At 48.8% G+C, this 20,209-nt stretch overlaps 1 protein-coding gene across 1 annotated transcript in view; it reads right to left on the bottom strand.

Moving 5' to 3' along the window:
- Positions 1-16,484, bottom strand: part of MAP3K6 (mitogen-activated protein kinase kinase kinase 6) — a 38,938-nt gene extending 22,454 nt beyond the window's left edge. The window contains exons 1-8 of the mRNA XM_033157902.1: positions 15,882-16,484; positions 12,363-12,502; positions 8,033-8,056; positions 6,339-6,529; positions 1,957-2,125; positions 1,458-1,564; positions 609-779; positions 225-337 (exon numbers count right to left, since the gene is read on the bottom strand). Coding sequence (XP_033013793.1) covers positions 225-337; positions 609-779; positions 1,458-1,564; positions 1,957-2,125; positions 6,339-6,529; positions 8,033-8,056; positions 12,363-12,502; positions 15,882-16,218 — 1,252 coding nt within the window. The 5' untranslated portion in view covers positions 16,219-16,484. The remainder of the gene's footprint in view (positions 1-224; positions 338-608; positions 780-1,457; positions 1,565-1,956; positions 2,126-6,338; positions 6,530-8,032; positions 8,057-12,362; positions 12,503-15,881) is intronic.
- Between the last annotated feature and the right edge of the window lie 3,725 nt (positions 16,485-20,209).

Raw genomic sequence — 20,209 nt, 5'->3', positions numbered from 1 at the left:
CAATATTCCCTATCACAAAACGTTCATTGCACTGGACATTTAACACTATCGCTTGGAAATGAATCAACCAGATTTTGTGTTTATATATATATATATAGAGAGAGAGAGAGAGAGAGAGAGAGAATAAAAAAGAACACTGTCAATATCTTGGTTTTAGATCAGAATGATGATTCACACATCCAGCTACCCTTATGAGATACAGATGGGAACAAGCAGCCCCGCACCTAACTGCCGAAGTTGCATGGAGGTTTCGAACTTGTGTCCAGCAGCAATGAGGAAGACAACGGAGTTAATCCCAGCATGGAGGCTCGGGTCTGTTAAAAAGGCCTTGTGATACCTGAGGAATCGGAAGCACAAGGAAATATCAGACCTGAAAACTAATTAGGAAGGCTGCAATTCAGACCCAGCAAACAAGCCAAATGGGTGATAAAAAAGAGGACAGGTTGCTTGCACCTTCAATCATGTCTAGAAGTAGGAGTTTCACCCGGCCACCTTACCACCACCAAGCCATCCCACAAGCAATGAGCATTTGAAAGAGATTTCCACGCCTGGAGCCATAATTTAAAGCAGAAGTGCAAGTTCAGCAAAGATCCCCTTCCATTCCTCACCAGTAAAAGGCCTGGTCTCTCTTTTCGGCATCAGTGAAGCCAGAATCAATGAACATGTCCTTATATATGCGGCCGCACATGCAGTACAGGTCAGGCGCTGCCCGTTCAGGCTTTTCCACCAGGGGCAGGATAACAGAGAGAGCCTTCTCCCGATCGCCAGGCTGGTTCCTCCTGCAAATGCATATCACACACAGTCACACACGTAGCATCAGAAGCTCCAATGCTGGGGCTAGAGCAGCCACGGTGCAGGAGGAACACCAGCTCTGCCCATCTGGTACTGTGTTAGGACCTTAATGTCGGGATCCACAGGGATGCCCATCCCCGAGGAGGGCTGCTGGCCCAAGCAAGGGGAGATCGGAATTTCCTGGTTATGAAGGCACAGGGACTTTGGAGAGAGTCCAAGGTGTGGGTTCAGCACCATGCCGCAGAGGCCAAACATTCAGGTTGTCTCGGCATAGTCACTGACTAGAGACCCTGCCCACTGGGTGCTGCCTTCTGGGTACTTAAAGGGCCACTGCCTTCTGCTACATCCATTGGTTTCAACAAGATAATGGGCATTCCAAATGTGGGAATCCCTCCTCCATGCCCTCTGGATTTGCTGAGGAGTCTGCAAACCAACCATGATTGTCCATTGGCAGAGGTGTGTCCTCGGGGCTCAGGGAAAGCCCTGGTGTCTGCAGACACCCATGGGATAGACCAGGGAGTGGATCCATCTCCTCTTCAGAGCTCCCGTTGCCAGAGGACACCTCTTAAGTGTACTAATGTCCGTGGGCATCAGGGAAGCAGAGGGTAGGGAGGCCTAACAGGGCTGAGAATAGAGGCCCATCCTTACTTGACAATGTTCCTCACCTGTCAAGGGCAAAGGCATAGTGAAAGCAGATGTTGTGCTGCTCGGCGACATTGCAAGTCGGCAGGGCCTGTAAGGTCTCCACTAGGGTGATGATGCCATTACAATCCTGCAGAAGACATAAAGTGAAGCCACAATAGGCAGGTGTGCACACACAGCCTTCAACTAAACCCAAAGTCAGATCAGCCCCAAATACACATGGCTCCTACTCTGGGAACCTGCCATGAAACACCACAGGCCAGGATGTGTAAGGGGGCGGGGATGTTCAGGTGCTCAGTCGCAGGGCATCTAGCCATAGGTGTTGAATGCCTGCACGGCACTGATGCGCACTGCTGGAGTTGACCGCTGCAATGGAAGTACTGGGTTGGCAGGGGGTTACGTCTGCCCTGGGGAACAGACACCAAAATATTCTGCTTGCTGCCGCTGACGGCATTTGGGCTGCATTCGTGCACATTAACTGGCCACGGCACGAGAGACGAGGGGCCCCGTGGATCAGCTCACCTGTGCGTCACGGTAGGACAGAATAAAGTTCATGACAATATCAAGGCTGAGGCATTCGACGCTGTCCAGTCGCTGCTGGATACTGGTCAGCTCACGGCTCAGCTGCTCCCCGCTGTACCTTTCGCGAGCCCTGCGGATGTCCCTTCGGATCATCTCCCGGAAGTAGCCACTGGAGAAAACAAGAAGCTTTCCTTTGCTCTGAGGAAAGGATCGCACCCCTTGGCTTACCCCAAGAGGGGAAGGCATGTTTACCCAGGGCCAGTGCTATATATATCAGAAGTGGGGGATCTGGGGGCCAAATGCAGCCCTCAAGGCCTCTCCCTCTGGCCCTCAAAACTCTCCCCAGGTCATGCCCCTCAAAACTCTCCCCAGGTCATGCCCCTCACTGGCCCTTCTCCACAGTGCACATGTTTTTGCCTGGCTGAAAAGCCATCCTTGCTCTCTGATCACGCCTCCTGCTTATCTGGGTGGAGAACAGAGACTGGTGTTTGTGTGCGTGTAGAAAATGCCTTCTGTATAAAGGTAAAGTTTACATGCATTGCTCCACCTTCTTTTGCCTCTGGCCCCACCCACCACTGGTATGTGGCGTCCAGAATGTTGCCTTGAAGGGAATGCAGTTCTGGGGCTGGAAAGGGCTCCCCATCCCCACTACATACTAACAGGAAACTCATTCTCCCAGTGTCCTTTTCATGTAGCCAAAACAGGACCATCCATGCACAAGAGGGAGACATCAGCAGGCTTGGGGTATCCCCAAGACTGGCAGTATGGAAAACCTTTAGCGGGGGAAATGACCTAAGCGGTGGGGGTGGGAGGAGGACTCAGAACAGTCCCGTGTGGACTGACTGTGCTCAACAGCCACTGAATGCTGCACTTCTATTGGGGGAGGTGGAAATGAAATGGAGTATCCTGGGAAACAGCATGACTGGCCAGAACCCTGAGCGGTCCCCACTTGACTTCCATGCCTGTTCCCATTGCTCAGACAGAATAGCTTTGACACTCAAGACTTTCTTCCATACATAGGGCTAATATGTGCAGGAGATTTTAAAATTTTATTTGAGCTAATTTATATGCTGCTTCATCGCTAGAATTTCTAAGCGGTATTATCCCTTTCTCTCTCAAAAAAAATGTGTAAAATCAATGAAAATAGTATCATTAAAAGCAGGGAGCAGACAGAGTGGGGTCTTGCTTCCTTGCCCTGCTCCTGACACTGCACTGTGAGCCAGCCTGCCAACTTTTGCCCATGGGTCTTGGATGTCTGCAAAGGGATGCCTATCTATAGGATGCAGAGCTACCTAAGGTCCCAGGGCAGCTTACAGATTTAGAACAGACTGCCACTGGTAACAGTGTGCTCAGTTGTGATGCAATCACAGAGACCCACCAGAGCTTCCTGCAAAGTTCTGGGAACAGTAGGAAGGATCCCTTTATTCTGGTTTTCAGCAGAATGGGAAAACACACTGCTATTCTAGGTTAATTTCCTAAGATGAAAGGCTCCCCAAATGAGATGGCACTTCCTGCTTCTTTAAGTCCAGCAACCTGCAGGCCAGATATGGCCCCAGGAGCCTCTCCATCCAACTCAGAGAATCGCTTCCTTTACCTGCCAGCAGCAATTAGCAATTTGAGCCAATTAGAGGCTTTCCCCCCAAGCCTGAGAGCAGTGCAAGGTGGTGGTGGTGGGGAGAGTAGAACTGCAGCTGAAGAAGTTAACTCTTCCCTTCCCATGCACTATGAGACACACACTCAAAATCACTCAGATTTTTCAAGATTTAATTGCTCCCACAGAGGAAGTTTCTTGATCTGGCAGGTTGCAGCTGGGGAGGGGAGGGGTTAATCCTCTACTCCCCATTCCTCAATGATCCTTTCCCCCACCCCAAACCCACTGCATGACATTCAGGAGCTTGAAGACAGCCTCCTCTGAATGCCAATGGAAGGTTGTTTTCAAGTCTAACTGCTGTGTCTCTCTTTGTGGGAAGTGTAGCTGCTGGGGAGGGAAGGATTAACTGCAATCTCTACGATGACCATTTCCCCCTCTTGAAAAACACTTTCCCCTCACCTCCAAATCTAATAGCTTACTGGGAGGGAATGTACATAGTGTATTTAAGTTCTGCGCATGAGAAATGCTGTCCCCCTACGCCATTCATTCTGGAACACATGAATCTGCCATGTGTTTTTGCTCTGTTTCAGGGTGCCAGACTAGATGATCCAGCAAGCACTTTTTCTTACGTTAAGAAAACCATCCAGGGCTGGAGATTCATAAGTGCATGGAATAGCACAGAGGAACAGCATCTCCCCGCATCAGCTATTGGCCTGGCGACAGCCCACCCCCACCCCCACTCACTTAAGCCTTGCATGACACTGTGCGGCTGCCCTGTCCTCAACTGCTCCTCTGATGCAACTTCCTGTTTTCCTTCGGAAGTTCAACAGACCAACTCACAGCTACCCTTGAACAAGAGCCTTTTTTGTCCGGTATTTCTCCATTCGCTGCTCAGCTTGCTACAGCTCGGCCATCAAGATGTGCGGCATTTCTGTAATTATATCCCCGGCAGGGTAATGGTTACCACCCAGCCTAGATCATTCATAAAACCAGGTCTGTCTCTAGAAGAGCTAGTTCTCACCCCAGACGTGCAGTTTCACTGGACGGATTGTTAAACCACTCTGGGAACTACAGGACTGTGAGGGGATTAGAGGGTCTGCTATCAACTCTCTGCACCTTTCACAAACTACAGTTCCCAGGATTATTTGAGGGAATCTGTGACTGTTTGAAGTGGCATTATATGTTTTTAATAAAAAATAAATAAAGTGGAAGGAGACAGCCTTAAATGTAAGGAGAGGGTGTGGCCAGAGTTCAACAGGTTCAAGTAGCTGCTCTTATTAAGCGAAAGGCATTCCCTCTTTCTTGGGGCTGCCCTTGCTTCCCCAAAGGCAGTGTGTCAGAATCCTTCCCCTTCACTTGCTGGAAGGCCATCTTTCCTGCTACTCTAACTTGAACTCGGATCCAAGTGAAATGCTGCACTTGATGCTGCTGCACCTCCCAGGATTCTTGAGAACTGCTATGAGTTACAAGCAGCCCTCAGCGATTCTAAGAATCTGCCCCAGCTGTGATTAGGGCACGGATAACAGAACGCAGAGGATCAAGACGGCCCTGGTATCTTTTGATGGAATCTCGAACATCTCAGCTTTGCAGGAAAAAAAGAAAGAACAGCTTACATGGTTACCAGGAAAACTACGAAGACACACAGGGCCCAGCAAGTAATCATAGCCCAGCACTTTGCATGTGGAAAGTCCCAAGTTCAACCCCAGGCATCCCTAAGTACAACTGAGAAATGCCCCCTGGAGAGCCACTGCCAGGGGTGGAGCAAGGGGGCGGGGGGGGGCAGTCCACCCCGGGTACCGCCCGGGGGGTTACACTCTGGGGGCAGGCCCCACCCCCATGATCGACACCGGCGGCGCGGCAACTTTTAAAAGGCTGCAACGCGCGAACAGCAGCACAGCGTCTGTGCTGCTGTTCGCACACTGCAGCCTTAAAGGTTGCCGCACCCCACGGAAGGGGCGCCGGCCGATCGCGCCCGCCATCTTGGGTGGACTGTGCATGTCCACACATGCGCAGTCCACCCAGGAGGCTGCGCACGCGTTGTGACGTCAGGGTGCGCGCGCTAGGGAGCGGCGCACTGCCCCCCGGGGAGGGGTGCCTTCCAAGTTTGCCGTCCCCAGGCGGCAAAGCGGCTCGCTACGCCTCTGGCCACTGCCAGGCACTGCTAACAATACTCAGCTAGAGGAACCAATTGTCTGACTTGGTATAAGGCAGCTTCCCGTGTAAGGCAATGTGGGAGTCCGCCAAGCACCCCACCTAGATAATGCCTAAGCTAGGCCCAAGTGCTTCACCCTTTTATGCTGCAGCAAAAATCTGTGACAATGTGTGGAGCGGGCTGTAGAATTTTACTGTTAATCTGAAAGTTATCACGCCAAACGACACAACTGCTAAAACAACCTCCCCAAAATGCCTTTGGACAGAAATACAAATAATCTGGGATAGCCTCTCTTGAGATCTTGCGGGGCCGTGCGAGTTCCCACGCGACCATCTGTAGGCTTCCAGAGCCGCCACACCAAGAGGGCCTTGCCTGGCAAGCAAGGCAGGGAGCTTAAAAGCTCTTTTCGCACCAGGAACACCACGTTGCAGAAACTTGCACTCTCCCACACACACCTCCATCCTCTACTACCTAGGCAAGATCACAGTGCAAGGACTTCTTCAGCCGGGCAAAAGCAGCTGCGGAGAGTGTGGAGGATGCCCGGTGAGGAGTGTGGTCCTAGGAGGGTACACCTAACTTCTGTTGCTGCGCTAGTTGAGTTCATGTGAAGAAAGATAACCGGGTGTGGGTGTGTGTTACCAGGTGTTGGTGGAGGTGCCCTCCAGCAGCTTTGCAAGCTGTGCCGTCAGGGGGGTGAAGAAGGCCTCCATGGTGAAGTTGTTAGGCTGGCAAAGCTCGCTCAGGCACATCATTGCATTCGGGTCGCAGCAGAAGACCTTGTTCTGGGCTGCCACCATGTAGGGGATGAAGGTGTAGCTGCCATTGCCATCCTAAAAGAGAGCTGGATGAATTAATGCTATGATCCCTCCACACACCCAGTTCTAAAACACACATGGCACTATGAACATGTGTGTGTGTGTGTGTGTGTGTGTGTGTATACACAAACACACACATCTCCGCACTGGCATCCTCCTGGAAGTTGAAAATTACATTATTCTTTTGTATCCTTATTTGTTTTAAATCTTTCACGTGCCTTTTGGGGGAAAGGAAGACTTATAGGCCCTCCACTTTACCTTCACTGGTTCTGGAGCTGAGTTCTGGGTCAAAATTAAACCATTAGCTGAGGTGGCAGAAAGGTAAGCGTTTGCCACCTCTCCTCTAGGAACTGTTTCTATTTTGGGAAATCTGCTCAGATCAGCGAGATAAGGATCAAAACTATGTGGTGTGAAGGCACATGATGCAGAAACCTCGCAAAGCTAAGCAGGTCTGGTCAGTGCCTGGGTGGAAGATCACCTGGGAACCTTATGGATGCCACCCTGAGGCCCATTATGGAAGAAAAACAGGATACAAGGCAGGTGTGGGGAACCTCTGGCCTTCCAGATGTTGCTGAACTACAACTCCCATCATCCCTGGCCATTGGCCATGCTTGCTGAAGCTGATGGGAGTTACAGTTCAGTAATGCAATGCAATGCAATAAATAAGGAATGGGAAACCTGTGCCTCTCCAGATATTGACTCCAACTCCCATTTGCACCAGCCAGTATGGGCAATGAATGATGGGAGATGGAAACCAACCACAACTGGAAAGCCACAGGTTCCCTATCTATGTAATAAATAAACAAATAAGCAGACCTATTAGAGGTAGTATGTACCCATTTCATGGGGTGCAAAACTGTCCACCACATGAGTTTTGAGCAGTATTAGGGTGGGGGCAATTTCTCTAAGCAGCAAAGAAAAAGAGCATTTTTTTGTTTCCAAAAATTGTGCCCAAAATTTGAACCAACATGCACAAGTTTTTGGGGTGAACCTTTATGGCAGGGCTGGGGAATCTTTGGCTCCCCAGAAGTCGCTGGACTCCAACTCCCATCAGCCCCAACTGACATAGCCAGTGGTCCGTAATGATGGGAGTTGTAGTCCAACACCTAGAGAGCCAAACGTTTCCCAGCTCTGCTTTATGGAATGAAAGGAGGCAGCATATAAATGTAATGGTATTCTTTCAAAGAGCAAATCCCTTTCTCTTTTTAGTTTAGTTCCCCCACACTGTTTGGGTGGGGTGATGGTGGTTGTTTTTGGAAAACATACTTGCTATTTCACTTTGCAAACTATCCAGTCTCCAGCATATATTTTTTTAAAATTCAACCATAAGGATTTTGCCATGCATGTTCCAAAAGCTGAACAGCCGAGTTGGATAGATAATAAATCATGTGCAGTGCAACCTTATACACGTTTATGGAGAAGCCCCCACTGTGTTTTGTGAGGCTCACTGAGCTCAATTCCCAGAAACAGATCTTGAGTCTCATATGGTGCATGGCCAAAAAACAAAGTGGGACTTACTGAATTCTTCTGGAAGATCTCCTCCTAGAAAGGAGAAAGGCAAGGGGAGGTTATCATTAGCCGCTGGTACCCAAGAGCCAAACTGGATTTACTCGAAGGCTGATTAAAATGTGTACACACCACATATCCCCAATATATTCTGCTAAAGTTTGCTGGGAATTACAGTCATACCTTGGTTTTCAAAGAGCTTAGTTCTTGAATGTTTTGCCTCCCGAACGCCGCAAACCCAGAAGTGACTGTTCCGGTTCGCGAACTATTTTTGGAAGCCAAACATCTGACGGGGCTTCATGCAGCCAATCAGAAGCCGCGCTTTGGTTTCCAAATGTTTTGGAAGTCGAACGGACTTCCAGGACGGATTCCATTCAACTTCCAAGGTACGACTGTATAACTCTCAGAGGGGTAAACTACAGTGGCATATAAAAGGCACAATATAAATGTAGTAATAAATAAATTTAAAAAAATTAAAAGCAGCTGTTAGGGACAATGTATAGAATACATGTATGCTATTAAAGCTTTCCAGGAACTGCAGAGGTTCCGCAAGGCAGCACCACCAAGGGCTTTAAATCCATAGACTTTCTGAAGAAGCACAAGAACTTCCTGCAGGCTTGTTTCCAGTGTGTTTCTGTACGATGCCATAGCAGGTCAGAAGCCTCCCTTGAACTTAGTTGCCTAACTTGCAAACCAGTGCCTGCAGGAAGTGGGGCAAGAAGGTCTCCTTCCAGTGACTTAATGCATCACTTTCTCTGGAAACCTCCTGGGTCTCAACGCATGCCACGGAGTCATGCTCCTAGAGTGGCTGTTTACACATCACCAAGGAGGAGCAGAAATTCATCACCGCAGACGATACAGACCTTCATAAAAATGGCTTGTGCTAACTGAGCCGTATGAATGCAAATTTAGAAGCAGTCACTGTAATTTAAGCACAAATGCAATCCGTTTCATGATAGTGGTGAAGATTGTGAGCAGGTGACCTGCTTAGTCCACTGCTCAAAGCCCATTGGGGTGTTTTTTGTTTTTTTTTAAAAAATGATGGAATAATAAATGTCCCTTTGCACAACAGGCTACATTTGAGCCATGGGAAAGTCGAAGGCTTCTACACACACACACACACACACACACACACGACATCCAGGCAAGCAAGAGGCATTATCATGGTTCAAGGACCCATTCCAGCCAAAAAAAATGCAGTCGAGGAGGGCATGGGACAAGACCTCTGACAGAGATGACTGGCGGGCCACATTTAGTCTCCGGGCCCGAGGTTTCTCACCCTTGTTCTGAAACCTAAAAAGACTCTGCTTATTGTGGAGGTAACATGTCCTTCAATCACTAGGCAATACTGTCCAATTTGGCATCTACTGACCCTTTATCTAATATGTCCCACCAAAAATTAATCTCCAGCTTTGCTAATGTTAGGAACTTAGATAGTAGGTTATCTTTCTCCATATCTAGGATCCCACTCATGGATGGCTGAAATTACACTCACTTGGAGACAATACCCATTAAATTTACTGGGGCTTCCTTCTGAGGAGGCATGCATAAAGGTAAAGGGACCCCTGACCGTTAAGTCCAGTCGCGGACGACTCTGGGGTTGTGGTGCTCATCTCGCATTACTGGCCAAGGGAGCCGGCGTACAGCTTCCGGGTCATGTGGCAAGCATGACTAAGCCGCTTCTGGCGAACCAGAGCAGCGCACGGAAACGCCATTTATCATACTTGCACCAGGGGCACATCACTTCTTCCCCTGATAGCTTCCATATGTGCTTAGAAGACAAAACATCAATCCTGATCTGGATTGGTTGCATGACTACACAGAATGAAGCTGGGGTTGTCTTTACTTCTGATACGCTAATGGAGAGCACAAGGGTTTGGTCACATGTATGTAACAGTGTGATAATGAGCTCTCTACTGAAGCAGATACACAGCTGCTCTCTTGCCCTGCTGCAGCCGTGCGATGTTTCCTTATCACATTAGATAGCTGTTAGTACAGGATAATGCAGAGTAACCACAAACTCATTAGAACTTGCTGCTCCTACGCACGGGCAGACCCCCCAAAGCAATTCTTGCAAGCGTCTTCATGCATTAATATGCTGCACATCACCTGTGTGAGATGATGCAGCTTTTCTACAATTTACTACCTTATGCAGTGCAGCATGGTGCCAAATCTGAAGAGGGACTTTTGCTCTAAATGGGTTAGAAGTGGGGCAGGAAAGGTCAGGCCTAGATGCTGAACGCAACCCTCCAGGCTTCTCTGTCTGGCTACTGGGACTCTCCCCAGAGCACACCCCTTATAGGCTCTGCTCTGCAACCTCCTTGAGTGCATTTGCCTGGCTAGAATGTGGCTTTAAACTCTGATAATGCATCTTGCTTACCTGGATGGAGGGAAAAGGTTGGGGTGGGTGTGGGTGGGTGTGTAGAAACTAGCCTACTGTACAGAAATAAAATTTGCATTAGTTGCTTCTGGCCCTGCAAAAGTTGTCCATAAAGGAAAGTGGCCCTCAGGTTGAAAACTGTTCCTCATCCCTGCTCTTGCCCTCTTCAGTCATCAATGCTTCTGTGTTAATCAATATAGAACCAGGAACGTACCAGGTAGCACTGCCCCGTGGAGTCTGTGTGAACACCTTGACCATCTGGGCCTTTTGTACATGCACAGCTGTACAAAAGAAGGATTCCATGTGAGCTGGAAATCTGGGTGACTGGGGTCCTGGGTTGCATGGGAACCTTTGTGCATATACCTGGATACAAAAAGGCTCTGCGGGGACAGGTGGTCATGCTGTTCAGGTGGACCATAGGGGACTGGGCTACACAGGGTCTCCCCCCACTTCCATGTTAGGTAATTCAGAAGCATTAAGGTCAGAAGAGGACTTTGGGCATGCACAGAACTGCATTCCAATGCAGTAAGTAGCTGTTAAGAGAAAAATTTTCACAATTTTGAAGGTGAAAGCATGAGCTTCTTCGGAGAGCGCACACTTTGCATGCAGAAGGTCCTAAGTTCAACCCCTGAAATTTCCAGGCTGGGCTTAGAAATACCCCTTTGGAGACAATACTGAGCTAGATGCACCAATAGTCTGACTCAGCATAAAGCAGCTTCCCAGAGAATCTGTCTGTCCCCATTTTCCACTGGCCAATAGCTAGATTGCTGTAGGACTGATTTAAGCCTTACATGTTGAAGGTCTTGCCTGTTTGCTTGACACAATCTGTATCTGGGCAGCAGTGGGAGAGGGAGGAAGGCTTCTTTTTGCAAGGTGGCTGCAGATATTTTACACCCATCAAGCATTCGTAGAAGGGCAGAAACTATTTTTAGGTGCGGTTTTACTGATATTATTTGCTGCTGAATGGTTGCTGTTATGACTTTGTGTTTCATCTCATCTTCTATGATAAAGTTCATCTATCAGTTCTTAGCCACCCTGTCCTGCAGACTGGAGGATGGGCAGGACGGAAGGCACTTGAATGAATGAATGAATGAATGAATCAATCAATCAATCAATCAAACGTTGCCCTGGGGGTAAATCTCCCTCTAAGGGCAGTATCATACAGGACACGCGCCAACTCTGTTTTCTTTCTATTGACAAAATCTGTCATCTGCCACACATACACGCACTCACATCCCTGTTCCCCATTATGCACAAAAACATACTTGGGGGAACTTTTCAGCAGAACAATCGCCATATGTGAAACATTTAAGAAACTCCTCCTATCCTTACTTCAGTCTTTCAGAGCAGATTCTAAGTGTCTTGATAATCAAGTCGGTGATGCTATCAGAGCAGGACTTTGGGGCAAAGGTCCAGGATTCCCCACCACCACCCACAGAATAAGCAGGAAGGCACTCCAAATGCAGCAGGGCTGGCTGACCATTATTTTGAAGAAAGCGGGGGGGGGGGGACACTGCACATACAGTGGTACCTCAGGTTACAGATGCTTCAGGTTACAGACTCCACTAACCCAGAAATAGTACCTTGGGTTAAGAACTTTGCTTCAGGATGAGAACAGAAATTGGGCAGCAGCAGGCCCCATTAGCTAAAGTGGTGCTTCAGGTTAAGAATGATTTCAGGTTAAGAACGGACCTCCGGAATGAATTAAGTACGTAACCAGAGGTACCACTGTATTTCTACCAAAAGACAGAAAGTCCAGATTCTAAAACTGCCTAACTATTCCCCTGCATGAAGGGTTTCCTCAAATCCCAACTGTTTAGCAAGTCTAAAGGCAGCCCACTCCTGCCCTACAGATGTTCCTCTGATCTGATCAAGTGGCCCTTTTTCCGGGCAGTCCAGCATCTCAAAGCAATCTCCATGAACAGACTCCACCTGTAGAATTGAACAGCATCCCCAACTCACCCGGAGAGCCTGCAGCTCTGGAAAATCAGTGTAGCAGCACAGGAGGATGTTGTTGGTCATGCTGAAGCTCTCCCTCACCCCCAGGTGATAGAAGAGCGAGGGCTGGCAAAGACTGTTGCTCATCTCCACCACAACCACATCTGCAGGGAGGGAGAAAGATGACACAGATATTATCACAGAGAGCACCAGCTTGCCCCCATCCTTCAGTTTGTTCCCACACCTCCCATCTTGTTTCTTGGGTTCAAACTTTTCTGAGACAGCTAGTTGGCAAGGGCTGCTGGTACGGGGCTGTATACATATCATCAGCTTAAAACACAGCCAGGTTGTCCCTTTTCTCTATTTGGATTGAAGCCGAGTTGGGTGAAAACGCATCAAAGCAGAGTTTTTTCTCAAGAAACAAGATAGTTATGAATTGCAGTGTTAGAAACTCAGATATATAAGCTAGGCGCCAAATGGTTTCCTAAACCAGGGTTACAGTCACCAAAACAGAGTGTTTAGTTGCCATTTTGGGGGCAAGGTGTCTCTCAAGTCTTATTTTTCAAATGATAAGACTATCAGATAAATATCTGGCTAGTTCAGATGACAACCTTGATCTAGGTTAAGAACTTTAAGAACTTAAAGAAGAAATGTCACTTGATCCAGGGACAGTCCACACACACACACACACACACACACACACTGGCCTATTCCTACCTCTTTTTCTTAATGGTGACACACACAGACCATTCATAACTCGAGAATATTCTTCACAACTGTGAGCAGAGGCGTGGGGTGGGGTAAGTGAAGACAAGCTACAACAATTAACGATCCTGCTCAGACTGCACAGAAAAATAATTTTGGTTCCTGAAATTCATTCTGATTGTGCAAATAGAATTCTACAGGATGTGTTGCTAGTATGTGAAAGCAGTCCAGATCCAATGATCCCCAGGCATGTACCACCTGGGGTGTGGATGTCAGACACCATCCTGGTACCCAGGCATCTTCACTTGGTCACAATGCACCTGGTGCCTGGCTAATTTCGAACACTGTTTAAGAATAATATTTATTTATATTTATACCCCGCCCATCTGGCTGGGTTTCCCCAGCCACTCTGGGTGGCTTCCAACAAAATATTTAAAAATACACGAAAACATCAATCATTAAAAACTTCTCTAAACAGGGCTGCCTTCAGATGTCTTCTAAAAGTCGGATAGTTGTTTATTTCCTTGACATCTGATGGGAGGCCATTCCACAGGGTGGGCGCCACTACCAAGAAGGCCCTGTGCCTGGTTCCCTGTAACTTCGCTTCTCGCAGTGAGTGAACCGCCAGAAGGCCCTCGGAGCTGGACCTCAAAAGGCACTGGCCCATCTCCCTTGTCTCCACAGAGATTTAACTTATATAGATCACGAGGATGGGGCTGAAACCTAAAGACAGGCAACAGTCATCCATTTGTGCTCTTGAACAAATATTTAAAAGGCATCCCCAAAAGGCAAGGGACAGCAGTTGATCAGAAGTAGGTACCAGAAAATTTAGGTTGTCCCTGGTTAAATGGGGGCCTTTTGAAGTATAGGATGTGTCATCCAGCTTCTTGACTAGCTACTTGCCCAAGCTGCTCAACTCGTTAGGCAAGCTGTTCACTAGAAAGGTGTTCTACTCACACCCTTTGTGACTGCCATGAAAATTACTTGGCTTCTGTTCTGTCCACAGTGCAATTTCCACTCATATGCATAGGCTCCCTCCTCTGCCTGCCTGTCGGTAGAAGTCTCTCTCTGTGTGTGTCCCTCCCTCCATCCTTCCCTCCCTCCCCACACTTAGTATTGGGAGCAGCTGTATCATGCTTTCCTGCAAGGATCCTGCATTAAGTGATCCAGCCAACTATTCTGTTCTGAACCACAGTCACAGTTCCTCTGAATCCTGGAATCCTTCACAAGATCAACATGAGCCAACAGTGTGATGCAGCAGCAAAAAAAAGTTAATGCTTTTCTAGGCTGCATCAATGGAAGTATAGTGTGCAGATCAAGGCAAGTAATAGCACCACTCTTTTCTGCCTTAGTCAGACCACACTTGGAATACTGTGTCCAGTTCTGGGCACCACAATTTAAGAAGGATGTTGACAAGCTGGAACGTGTGCAGAGGAGGGCAACCAAGATGTTCAAGGGTCTGGAAACTAAGCCTTATGAGGAGCGCTTGAAGGAGCTGGGTATGTTTTGCTCCTGGAAAAGAGGAGACTGAGAGCAGATACAATAGCCATCTTCAAATATCTTAAGGGCTGTCACATGGAGGAGGGAGCATGCTTGTTTTCTCCTGCTCTGGAGGGTAGGACTCAAACCAATGGCTTCAAGTTGCAATAAAGGATATTCCGACTAAACATTAGGAAAAACTTTCTGACAGTAAGAGCTGTTTAGCAGTGGAATGGACTCCCAAGGGAGGCAGTGGATTCTCCTTCCTAGGAGGTTTTTTTAACAGAGGTTGGATGGCCATATGTCATGGATGCTCTAGCTGAGGTTCCTGCATTGCAGGGGGTTGGACTAGATGGCCCTTAGGAACCTTCCAACTCTAAGATTCTATGATAGGTATGCTTGGGGCAGAGTGGAATTAACCACATGACCCAAACATCACAAAACACAATTGGTACAGCCTGTGCAAAGTTTCTGTGAGAATCATAAAATGTGTGGATGATGATCGTAGTGACCATTTAAAACAGCCGTACAGTGGTACCTTGGGTTACATACGCTTCAGGTTACATATGCTTCAGGTTACATACTCCGCTAACCCAGAAATAACGCTTCAGGTTAAGAACTTTGCTTCAGGATAAGAACAGAAATCATGCTCTGGCGGCGCAGCGGGAGGCCCCATTAGCTACAGTGGTGCTTCAGATTAAGAACAGTTTCAGGTTAAGAACGGACCCCCGGAACGAATTAAGTACGTAACCAGAGGTACCACTGTAACTGATAATAACAACACAGCCTTCATAGCCTTTAGGGATAGGCCATAGGTCAGTGGTAGAGCATCTGCTTTGCATTCAGAAAGTCCCAGGTTCAATCCCCAGCATCTCCAGGTAGGGATGAGAGAGATTCCTGCCCAAAACCCCAGACAGCAGCTGCCAGTCAGTGTTCAATACACTGAACACCTACAGTGGGGAGAGAGACCTTGGTCAACATTGAGTCCTAAATCAATAAATTCAAACTTGCAGAAGAATTCTACTTCCATTTCACCAGGTTTGCCGGCTGTCCTTCCGGACACTAACAGCTGCTTATAAGTGCGAGTAAAAATTCACTAAAAAGACGACGTTCCCACCCTCGTGGGGACATGCAGAAGAACCTTGCTGCGGTGGAAGCTGGCAACGTCTGATCACGTCTGATCACATCTGCAGCGTCTCGGTCCACCCGAGACAACCTGGATGAAAACCGCGGCGTTAAGCTCTGACTTGCCAATGCCCACTGCTCTCACACGGAGTTGCCCTGGGCAGGTTTCCTTCCCAGGTGAACTGACGGAACCGCTAGCCAGCCGAGGCCGAGGCTGCGTTTACAGGGACTCACCTGCGTTGTAGAAAGTATCCAGGGGCGCGGTGTCCCCCAGCGCCACGGTGCCAAAAGGCAGCGTCGTCAGCTCCGTCGCCGGGACCTCCTTGCAGGCTTCCCGCAGGCATTGGAGAGGCAGAGGCTCTTCCAGATCATCGGGGAAGATGTAAACCACGCTCAGGGGTCGGCCCCTACCGCTACCGCCGCCGCTGCTGCTGCCGCCTCCGCTGCTGCCGCCGCCCCCTCGGGCGCCCTGGCTCCCTGCAGAGACTGGTTTGCTGGGGGTGAGTGCGATCGCCAAAGGGTCCTGCCAGAGGCTCCCGGCGCTACCCAGCTTGTTGCTGTCCTCTTCCATGCTGCGATTCCCTCGGATTCAGAAAGCGGCTCTTTTAAAGAAAGAAACGAGCCATTGCGTGGATTCGCCCCAAACGAACGAACAAGCAGAAAAGTTGCGTTTGTTTTTCCGCCCGCCTCCGATTTTAGGGTTATTTACAGCTCCCAAACTTGGTCCATCTCAGCCCCACGTGGGATCACCAAGCCCCGCCCCGCCCCACCAAACTTCCTCGACGAGTTCCCGAGGTGGGTGGGTCGCGCTGGCTGGCTGCGGAAAGTCTCGCCGGGCATTTTTCTCCTTCCTGTGCTGCGCTGCTAGGGATCGACGCGGAGGCGCGCATCGGGAGAGAAATGCCCCACAGCCGAGAGCGGAGCGGAGCGCTGGGGAGGGAAGGCGCGGCAGGCGCGCTCTTCCGCCGCCTTTCCTGTTGGCGCAAACACCCCGAGACCAGCGCCAGCGCCAGCGCCCCCGGGGCGATTGTGCAAGAAGGGGCGGAGGGGGAGAGCGGCGAGCGCACACGCAGAGCCGTCTCCATGGCGTCTGCTCCGCAGTGCCTCCTCCTGGCACCGGCGTCCGGCTCCCCCCCCCCTTCGCTCCCACCTCGAGTGAGGGCAATATCCGGCACGTGCGCCACCTAAAGTATACAGCAAAGTAGAATGGCAACACGTGGTGCTCTTAGGACGCACATTCTGCTCCCAAGAATCCTGGCAGCTGTAGTTTACCTTTCACAGAGCTTTAATTCCCAGCACTTTACAAGCTACAGTTCCCAGGATTCTCTGGGGGAGTGCTCCAAATGTATGTTGTGTATGCAGCTGGTGTTTAATGTCATTCAGAGCGTAATTAATGTGAGTCTAGACAGCAGCTGTAAAATTCTGAAGAGCTGCAGCAGGTCAGTGTTTCTGAAACAGTGGACCTTGGACAGCTCTCAGGTGGGCCTCAGGGCCACACAGGGTAGGATTATGTCATGCTATGGCCCTAAACCAGGTGGGGGAAACCTCTGGCTCGCAAGATGCTGCTGGACTACAACCCCCATAAGTCCCAGCAAGCATGGCCATTGGCTAGGGATGATGGGAGTTGTAGTTCAGCAACACCAGGAGGTCCAGAGGCTCCTCACACCTGCCAATCCTAAATCACATTTAAGATGCTGCATATCCTGCACCTGACGTCACCTGCCACCAATGCTGTTTGACAGTTTATGGACACCTGGCCCAATGAAGTGCTGATACAGTTATTTCTGCACAGATTTAAACCAAACATGACATATAACACTGTAGCCATTAAGTATATTTTTGTCATATCAGAACAATAATGTCTGTTTTAGAGCCTGTTTCCCCGGTTTTCTTACTTTTTTAACCAGTTGCGTAAAACTTGAAATGTAGTGTATTTATTTATGAATTGGTATTCAGCTTGTGTGCAAATCCTGCACTGCCTCCACTGCACTGACGTGGCAGCCTGGAACATGCCGTTCCTGGTCATTGAACCTCCTTGGGCAATGGAATACTGCAGGTTGATTTGTGAAGACACCAGTAGTATTCCTGAAGCTTTTTTGTAATGAGGATCTGTTGGTACTAGAATCGGGGTGGGGCTGTGTGGGTTGGAGGGTGCAACCTGGAGAAAACACCTGGTGCAGGTGCATCTTTAAAACCACGTGGAAAACTCTTTAAGAGCACAAGTAAGTCCTACTGGTTCTTAGTTGAGGCAGAGAGGGGGGGGGGAGTAGAGAACTGAAAGAGGGCATATGGACAGAAAAAAACCCAGGGATGGAGAGGTGTGAAAGTCTACAGCTAATTCCCCCCCCCCCCCCCGCTTCTCCAGGCAGTCCTGCCAGCAGGAGGTCAGCGGGTGCGCTGCCCAAACTGGATCACTCTGTGAGTAAATTTGTCCCACGTCACTTTCCAAAGAATGAGAGTTGTTGTTTTTTTCTAAGAACTGGAACACTGGTTTTTTGTTTTTGTTTTTTAAAATGCCACCCAGGAGTGGAAATATTCTACCCACCTAAGCCTGGGCTGCACAGGACTTGCCTCACCGTGGGTTTTTTTCTGATTACCATCATCCTTACTATGTGCTTAAGAAATTGTGATGGGGAATCCCCCTTTTCTCTCTTAAAGGGTGTGAGGAGCAACGTAAGGAAGTTCTTTTAAACGAAAGTTGTTTTTAGCTCAGGCTCAATTCCTGGCATCTCCACGCAGGGCTGGGAGAAATCTCCCAGTCCCTGTGTAGACAATACTGAGCCAGATGGAGCAGTGGGATGACTCCGTATAATCTTCCTGTGTGAGCCTTAGGGAGGGTAATAATAATCTTTCCGGGCTGAAAAATTACTGTTCTTTTTCCATTGGTGTCATCAGTGCAGGACCTTTGGACAAAGTGAGCAGGAGAGCCCTCAAACCACAGCAGGGCTGGTGTACCACATGCTTAAGTAATTCACATGTCCATCCAAAGTGTTTGTAAGATCACTAACACACACACACCCCGAGTAAAAAATTACGTAACTGCACCACTGCTTACTCAGCTTGTCTCTTGCTAACAATTCTTGGTCACTTTAAAAACTCATGTGGTTCTCTTGGGTGGTTTCAATATGCTTCCAGATAGGAGTTTATTGTGGAACTGGTGTTACGCATGCACTCAAGTGTTTTACAGTGTCTACATGTCACTATCAAAATGCCAGCCCATTTTTTTTAAAAAACAACAACATTCAACCCAGATTTCCCCTTACTGTGAAAAAATATGTTAATTAAAAAAAAAAGAACCTGTTACACATCTGCAGTTACTGCTGGAATATATCTGTAAGGTTGTTTTGGCCCCTTCCCCATATTTGCTTTTGCACTCTGATGCACTTTTGGGAGGTCCCCCCCCCCATTTTATTAGGGCTTCCTACTTACTAGAACTATGCTGGAATAATACAAAATGCATTTTCACCGTGACACCTGCACAGGTACAATAAATACTTGCACACAGACCCTAAACTATGGTTAACAGACATCCCCATTTCCCAGGGACAGTCCCCAGATTTACAAATCTGTCCCTGGACAAAATCCATCCACGGAATGTCCCCGGATTTCATTTAATGTCCTCGGATTTATATTTTAAGTGTTGTAGATTTATTAGTAGGGAATGAATGTTGCGTTCAACGGCACAAGACACATCATATGGGGACTTCTGGTGAGGCAAATTGGCGGGCGCCACAGCAGCAAGCAGCTCCTGAAGCCAGCCAGAGCCAACTGTGCTACCAGGCTGGCTCTGGGCTGCTGAGACTGCGGCTGCCACTCCCAAGGGGGAACCGAGGGGCGCCCGGTACGTCAACTGGGGGAACCGCTGACGCAGGCCCCCCCCATGACCCAAATCGAGCCGGGAGCGAGAACGCCCGGCCACCCAGCCAACTGCCCAGCAGTGCTCCGGGGACAGGAAAACCCTAAAACCCTGGAGCCGAGGCAGGGAGAAGGAGAGGAGGAGGAGGAGAGAAAGAGGAAGGAGAAAAAAGAGGGAAGCCCCGACCTTGCCACTCCGCTGCTGCTGCCGCTGCCGCTGAGAAGGAGTGGTAGGAGTGCACCGGGAGGGCAAGGAAATGTGGCCGAGCCCAGACCCGACCCGAGCCTACTCCATGCCAGCTAGCGCTCCAAGAGAGCATGCCGAGGCCCAGAGGAAGGCCGTGCGACAGAGACCACAGAAGAGATTACTTCTTTTTTTAAAGGAAAAATACTTTTTAAAATAATTTTTTTTCTCTCTTTTCAAAAAAAAAAAAAAAAAGTGTCCCCAGATTCTTTGAAAAAAAAATCTGGTAACCTTTACCCTAAACAGAAAAAGTCAGTGGAGAGCAAGAAGGGAACACTGGGAGGAGAGAAGTAACACCATGGTGCGCCTCTAGCAGCAAAACTGGAAGACTTCATCTGCCCCAAGTGCAATAAAACATTTTTATCCCGTTTTGGTCTCTACAGCCACAAAGGGCACTGTAACTCTCCAATGGTTTGACTTTTAAACACACACACCCCAGTGCATTCTTCCATTGTCTCCAGAC

This window comes from Lacerta agilis, chromosome 8 (genome assembly GCF_009819535.1).
Source record: "Lacerta agilis isolate rLacAgi1 chromosome 8, rLacAgi1.pri, whole genome shotgun sequence".
NCBI classification, from domain to species: domain Eukaryota; kingdom Metazoa; phylum Chordata; class Lepidosauria; order Squamata; family Lacertidae; genus Lacerta; species Lacerta agilis.
The sequence above is the reverse complement of the archived record's forward strand: the minus strand, read 5'-3'. Positions and strand labels throughout refer to the sequence as shown.